We start from the raw sequence: 7,619 nt of genomic DNA, 5'->3' as shown, positions 1-7,619 counted from the left end.
CAAAACCCCCAACAGAGCGGGACGATAACAACGCCGACACCTCCAACGTGCCACCGACGGCAACTCCGCTCCAGGCTGCCATGAGCGTGTTGGCCACGCCCATCGCGCACAACGCTGATGTCGCGGCCACCCAAGCTGAGCTAGAAGCGCAGCAGCAGGCGCTGCTCATCGGCGCAGCAGATATCATCTGAGCCCAGCAGGAGCTCCACATCATCCTCCGTCAGTACAATGTTGCACATGGCTTTGCTTCTGTTAGCGCTAATCCTACTAGAGTAGCTGCTGCACGGCTTAGAGGTCGTAACTTAGACAAGGATTTGCGCCGGGAAGTTCTTTCTGGAAAGTCTATGTCGGTATCCCTTTCGCCCGCAGAGAAACCGAAATACAGCAGTCCGGATAAAACTCTTAGGGCTGCTAGAGCTGCGGTTGAGGCATGTGAACCTCTGTCGGGAGAGGCCCTGGCAAAACAGCAAGCCCGGGTTAAGGAGTTGCTGGACATGGCATAAAAACAAAATGTAGAAGTTGCAAGCAGCAGAAAAGATGCCGGAGCATCACAAGCCTGTCTTTCGGTAAGAACAGCTCCGGAAAAGTCCCATGGGCAGGCATCGTCCCCCCCATCCCTACATAAGAAGAGAAAAAGCTGTAAATGGGCAACAGATGACAGTGTATGATCTGGTTCTGGCCGGAAAATAGAAAGCCGGGCAAAATAAAGCTGGCAGAAAAAGGCAAGGGGCATAGCATGGCTATGCCGGAAATGGCGAATCCGAGCAAAATTATCGCCCAGCAAGAGGAGGATATGCCGCTAGAGAAGCACCTCTGCAGAGATACCAAAGAGTTGTCGCTGCAGTGCCGGACCGGCATGATGAGGCCGATTCGGTTTTGGAAAGATCGGGTTACCGCAGAAGTCCTCTGGGAGACCGTGTGGGGGATAGATTCCTACCAGAACAAGATGTGCGGCACAAGCTGGATAGGGTTTACCTGTCCGAGATGATTGAAGCCGAGGGTCCTCCGGGTCCACCTTGCTTTGGGCCCCGGATCTTGAAAGAAGAACCACATGCGCGCAATTTTCAGTTGCCCCGGGATACAAGGATGTATGATGGAAGCACTAAGCCGGAAGACTGGCTCGCAGATTACATCACCGTAGTATATGTCGTAGGTGGCGGCGGTTCTGTAGCTGGGGGAGGAAACCGGCGCTGGGCGGTAAGATTCATACCGTCAGTGTTGGTAGGGCCTGCCTGCATCTGGCTGAAAAACTTACCAAGAGGGAGAATAAACGGTTGGTTGGACTTCGAAGAGGCATTCGTGAGCAATTTTAGCAGCACTTACAGAAGGCCAAACCGCCCGCAGCATCTAGCCATGTGCCAGCAACGCGACGGCGAGACTGATCGGGAATACCTAACCCGGTGGAGTGCAACAAGAAAGTCATGCGAAGGTGTGATAGAAGCACAAACAATAGCTTGGTTTTGCAATGGATGCCAGAGAGGCCCACCGCTGTGGCAAAGATTGCAGCGAAACATGCCAACTACTTTGGCAGACATAATCAAGGTGGCCGATAGCTACGCACTGGGAGATCCATTGCAACCGACGATTGCGGCCGATGCGGTGCAAAAGTATCCGCCTCGACCAGATTACCGGAATAACAACCACCACAAGAGAAGGGAAGATTTCCCGGACAGAAGGTATGGTGCGTAGGACGTTGCCACAGTACAAGATAACTCGGAAGCCCGCGGAGGCTAGAGGCAGAAAACCGGAAACCAACCGTGGGGTGGCCCAAAGAAGCAGTGGGGCGAAAAGAAACCGTGGCATGATCAGCCAAATACACCATGGAATCCGCCATGGATCAGCCGTGCCGCTGGCACACGCCGAATCCCACTAAGCCGGCGAATCACACGACCAGGGATTGCTCCTGGACAAAGAGGCTAATGAAAGAAGGGTCGGATGTGTTGCCTCCGCCACCTCCTCTTACCGGGGCGAACGCGCAACCGGTTCATGCTCAGCAGAACCGGCCGCAACAACAAGAAGGATTTCATCAGGTGGCACAGGGAAATAATCATGCTCCGCCTACGGCGCCACAGGGCCGGAGTGTTTATCAAGATTCGGACTTGTGTTGCGTAGCGTGGTATTCGTAACCGAGCCAAGGGACCGATAAAGTGTGCATCGCTGTTCCATGGAAGTGAACGCCGTGATACCGGCTATACCGAGATACATGTTGTGGTCAGAGCAAGAGATTACTTGGTCCTTCAAAGATCACCCGAAAGTGATGCCTAATCCGGGCGGATATGCTCTAGTGGTGGATCCAATCATGCACGGGCCATCATCGCGAGTCCGGTTCAGCAAGGTGCTGGTGCACAATGGTAGCAGCATCAACATCATGTACCGGCACACCATGCATACGCTCGGCATAACTCAAAACATGCTGGAGCCAACTCACACAACATTCCACGGCATAGTTCCGGGATTGTCCTGCTCCCCGATGGGCAAAGTCCGGGTTGATATGTTGTTCAGCGGCCGAGATAACTGTTGTGTCGAAAACATTCTGTTCGAAGTGGTGGATCTGGAGAGCCCTTACCATGCTCTGCTTGGGAGGCTGGCATTAGCTAAGTTCATGGCCTCAACTCATACGTCTTACCTGAAGATGAAGATGCCGGCACCTAACGGTATCATAACCACGGTGGGCAACTACAAAGTGTCGCTGGAAACTGCTTCTGCCAGATCAAACCTGGCCGAGTCGTTGGTCATAGCGGAGGAAAAGGGAGAATTTAAATTGTTGTTGCGTTGGCTCAGTCATCCCAGCTGAACTTAGCGGCAACGAGTGGCCAGCTTGGCGGAACGGCTTTCAAGCCTCCAAAGGAGACAAAGGACATCCCGTTGGATCCGTCTTACCCAGAGCGCACCGTTCGTATCGGTGCCGGTCTGAGTGAAGCATAGAAAAGCGCGTTCGTTAACTTCCTCCGTGAGAATCAGAACATCTTCGCCTGGTCTGCTGATGACTTGGTGGGTGTGCTGAGGGAATTGGCTGGGAACTCTCTGAATGTCCGGAAGGACGCTAAGCCGGTAAAGAAACCTTTGCGCCGATTCGCTGAAGACAGGAGGAAGATCATCGGAGAAGAATTAACCAAACTGTTGGTATCCGGCTTCATCGTTGAAGTCCTGCATACCGAGCGGCTGGCAAATCCAGTGCTGGTCAAGAAGAAGAAGGAAGAAGACCGGAAGGCACCTAAGGCTTGGCGCATGTGCATCGATGACTATAATTTTTGATGCTCCATGCTTGTTTTGTTACAATTCTTATATGTTTTATGTGCACTTTTCCACACTTTTTAGCATTTTCTGGGACTAACCTATTAACCCTGTGCCGCAGTGCCAGTTCCTGTTTTCTGCTGTTTTTTGTGTTTCAGAAAAGTTTTACATGAAAGTTTCTCGGAATTGGACGAAACAAAAGATCAGAGTCTTATTTTTTCGGGACGAAGAGGGAGCCAGAAGGACACGCGCAGGAGAGCTACCACGTGGCAGTACATAGGGTAGGCGCGGCCCGACCCTTGGCCGCGCCTGGCCCATGTACTGGCGCCTCGTCGCATCGTTTGCTCCGCCCTTTCGCCTATTTATTCCTCGTATCTGGAAAACCCCAGGGATGAGAGCCTCCATCCACGAAAAGTTCTGGCGCAGCCGTCAACTGAAACCCTAGTTCGGGCGGGTTCTGCAGTCCATCCCGGCACCCTGCCGGAGAGGGAAATCACCGCCGGAGGCCTCTACATCGCCATGTCTTCATCCGAGGTGATGCGTGAGTAGTCCTCCACGGGACGATGGGTCCATAGCAGTAGCTAGATGGCGGTCCTCTCCTTGTTTTGCTTCATGTATAGATCTTGTGAGCTGCCTAACATGATCAAGATCATCTATTTGTAATTGCTACATGTTGGTTTGATGTGGATCCGATTTATAGAGAGATTGCTTTGGTTGAGATTATGTATTATGTTATTATGATCTTGCATGCTCTCCGTTTCTAGTAGATGCTCTAGACAAGTAGATGCTAGCGACTCCAAGAGGGAGTATTTATGCTCGATAGTGGGTTCATGCCTCTATTTAACCATGGGAAGTGACCTTGTTCTCTACGGTTGTAGATGTGATGTTGCTACTAGGGAGAAAATAGCGGTGTTCTATTCAAGGGTAGTTTCATCGTTTACTTTACAAACATTACTTAAAGCGATAGTCCGTTGCTTACAACTTAATACTGGAGGGTATCGCGGATGCAATCCTGAAGGTGGATTATTAGTCATAGATGTAGTTGGATTACGGTCTATGTATACTGTTGTAATGCCCGCATACTTTCATAGCATGTATTCTGCACCAACCATTAGCGTAGAATCTCTGTTTGTCAATTGCCCATCTGTAATTTGTTTACCTAGCATATTTATTTGTTGGGGAGGCGCCTCTAGTGAACTGTGGACCTCGGTCCTTCTTCTTTTAATTGCAATCTTCTACAATATTTTTCTGTTCTGTTCTCTGCAAACAATTCTACTTCCACACGGTTCGTTTAATCCTTTGTTTTCTGCAAAACCAGTGAGCTTGACAACCTCGCTGAAAGTTGAGGACAAAGTACTTGGTTGTTTGTGTGCAGGTCTTCACGTTGCTGCTGGCGCCGGCAGTGTGTCCTGCCACGAGTTGGTTCGCAACACCTTGGGAGAGAACGTTTTTCTCCTACTGTTCGATAAATCTTGGTTTCTTACTGAGGCAAAAAACTTCCTGCTATGCTCATCATACCTTCCTCTTGGGGTTCCACTCAACGGTGCGTATAAATTCTCCTTCATCAACTCCATGCCCATCAAGACTTTTTCTGGCGCCGTTGCCAGGAGAAAAACATCTTTTCTGCGAGGGGAGTCTCTCACTCTCAACTCTTTTATTTTATTATTGTTTTGCTTGCATATTTAATTTTTATCTTTTTTGCATTTTATATCTAAAATCTAAAAAAAAAAATTAGGATAGCTTTTATTTATGTTGCTTGCATTATTTTTATTAAATGGCTACTCATGAGAATACTAAGTTGTGTGATTTTACTAGCACCAATAACAATGATTTTATTTGCACACCCATTGCTCCACCTGCTCCTGAAGCAGCTTTTTATGAGATTAAGCCTGCCTTGTTGAACCTTGTTATGAAAGAGCAATTTTCTGGTGTTAGTACTGATGATGCTGCTTCTCACCTCAACAATTTTGTTGAGCTATGTGAGATGCAAAAATATAAGGATGTAGATGGTGCTATTATTAAGTTCAAATTGTTTTGTTTCTCATTAAGATGTATAGCCGGAAATCGTCCTACCAGACAACAAGGACAGACCATTGACGTAGTAAGTAAGTACATTCCTAATTTAACTATGCAAATGTGCAATTTTCTTCTGCATCGGGGTACATCTACATCGATCATCTGATCAGTTGATCGATCTCGTTGCTGATCTTGGCCGACCGCATGTCGTACGCATTCAGGTGTGTAACCTTGACGTCTGACTCTCCGTGGTTGAACACGTAGAGGCGCGCCTTGTCGCCGACGGCCCTAGTCGGGTACACTCTGGACAGGATGCTCATCCTGCCGTGGCCTCCGAAGCTCTCCACCATGGAGTGGTCGATCTGCGCACATGCACACACCATATATATAGAACATCAATCGGCAACATAAATCATCGAATAGTTTGTTAGCGGGTTGATGTAGGCAACGTACCAAGGTTCTGAGAGGGATCTTGCCGCCGGTCTTGGTGATGTCGACGTCGATGAAGCCGGCGAAGGTGGGCTTGTAGAGGTGGTCGGCGTAGGACGACCTGGAGGGGTCGTTGCACATGAGCACGACGTGCTTGTCCTCGGCCTTGAACACCCTGAAGAAGACGGCCGTCCTCTCCTTGAGCTCGTCGGAGGCGAGCACCCACAGCCCGAACGGCCCCACGCCGCCCTTCACGTCCGCGCCTCGGGCCGCGCACACCGTCTGCGCGTCGGCGCCGCGCCACGCCGGGTCGAACGGCTCCGCCTTGTCCAGGTCCATCGCCGCGAACGACACCTCCACGTCGGCCTGCGCCGGCGACATGAGCCCCTGGACCTCGAAGTAGCTCCCGCCCTCGACGAACTTGTCGGTGATGTTGACGTGGTTGCCGCGGAGGGACTCGACCTCGGCGACCGGCCACTGCATGAGCTGCCTGCCGTCCGGCGCGAGCCAGATCTTCCTGGGGATGGCCTGCACGCCGGCCCAGCCCTTGCGGACGTCGTCGGCCGTGGAGTCCGACTCGTTGGCCCACCCCCACAGGATGCGGCGCTGCTTCGCCGGGTCGAGGAACGTCTTGGACGCGTAGAAGTTGCCGTAGTCGTAGCGGAGACCGTCGTTGCCGTCGGGGAGGGCCGCGTCCGGCACGTACGTCTCAGTGGCGTGGTCGTAGGCCCCGAACGTGTAGTACTCGAACCGGGTGAGGTCGAGGCTCACCTTGAGCACGTGCTTCACGTCGCCGAGGACGGCGCCGGGGGTGGTCGCCACGGGGTAGAAGTCCGGGCACTCCCACATGCCGGTGTTGCCGTGGTGCAGCGCCCGGCGCGCGGGCGCCCACCGCTGGAAGTCCCGGCTGCGGTACAGCACCGCGAGGCCGCGGTGGTTGTCCTTGGTCCCGATCACCAGGCGCCAGAGCCCGTCGGGGCCCCGCCACGCCGTGGTCGGGTCGCGGAACGCGGTGGCGTTGACGCCGGCGTCGGGGGCAATGACGGGATTGTAGTCCGGCTTGACCCACTCTCGGAGGTAGGGGTCGGAGAGGTCCTTGGGGTACGCCACGTTCTGCACCTGGCGGCCCTCGCCGTCGATGCCGGTGTACATGATGGCGGGCGTGCCGTCGGGCAGCACGGTGGCGGAGCCGGACCAGCAGCCGTTGACGTCGAAGGGCGCCGTCGGGTAGATCGCCGGCTGGAGCGTGACCCAGTTGACGAGGTCCGTGGAGACGGCGTGCGCCCACACGATGTTGCCCCACACCGCCGCCTTGGGGTTGTACTGGTAGAACAGGTGGTACACGCCCTTGTAGTACATCACGCCATTAGGATCTGCACACATCACACATTACGCACGCAACATGAGATCAGGGTAAGAAGATCATCGTCGATCGATCATCGGACGAAGTTACTACCGTTGATCCAGTGGCTGGGGGGCTGGAAGTGGAAGCCGGTGCGGAGCGGGTCGTCGACGGCGACGGCGCGGTCGGCCACGGCGTCGAGGGACTGCAGGTCGGGGAAGACGCGGTGCGAGGCCTCGGCGACGGAGGAGGAGAGCAGCGCGAGCAGCAGGAAAACCACCCACGTTCTCGGCTGGATCGCCATGGACTAAAACTTGCTATCAACGTGCTGCTCGTCGGTTCAGCTAGTTGCTATATGGACGAGTACGTGGGAGGGACACGCGAACGTGCGTTATATGGGGCCGGCCAACACAGGCCAAGGCAGAAACAGGTCGACCAGCGTACGTACTTTTGTGGTGCCGGATAAGAGTTCGTTGCCAGTCTCATGACAGAAGTGTGTCCGCGCGCCCGCCGTCTCTGGCCGTGGAGGATTCCTAGCCTGTCTCACGGAGTAAAATCATGGAGGTACGATTCACGAGCCTAAACGGAGAAGGACAAC

The 7,619-nt window shown here is 53.3% G+C and overlaps 1 protein-coding gene across 1 annotated transcript; it reads right to left on the bottom strand.

Annotated features, from left to right (window-relative positions):
* Positions 1 to 5,408: 5,408 nt before the first annotated feature.
* Positions 5,409 to 7,295, bottom strand: LOC124697357 (beta-fructofuranosidase, insoluble isoenzyme 3-like). Its single transcript, XM_047229962.1, has 3 exons — positions 7,136 to 7,295; positions 5,704 to 7,052; positions 5,409 to 5,612 (listed from the first exon to the last, which is right to left on the bottom strand). Exons 2-3 carry the CDS (start codon positions 7,036 to 7,038, stop codon positions 5,409 to 5,411), a joined length of 1,539 nt encoding a protein of 512 aa, XP_047085918.1. The 5' UTR covers positions 7,039 to 7,052; positions 7,136 to 7,295.
* Positions 7,296 to 7,619: the final 324 nt, after the last annotated feature.

Source organism: Lolium rigidum, chromosome 3 (assembly GCF_022539505.1).
Source record: "Lolium rigidum isolate FL_2022 chromosome 3, APGP_CSIRO_Lrig_0.1, whole genome shotgun sequence".
NCBI classification, from domain to species: domain Eukaryota; kingdom Viridiplantae; phylum Streptophyta; class Magnoliopsida; order Poales; family Poaceae; genus Lolium; species Lolium rigidum.
This window is presented reverse-complemented; position numbering and strand designations above follow the sequence as displayed.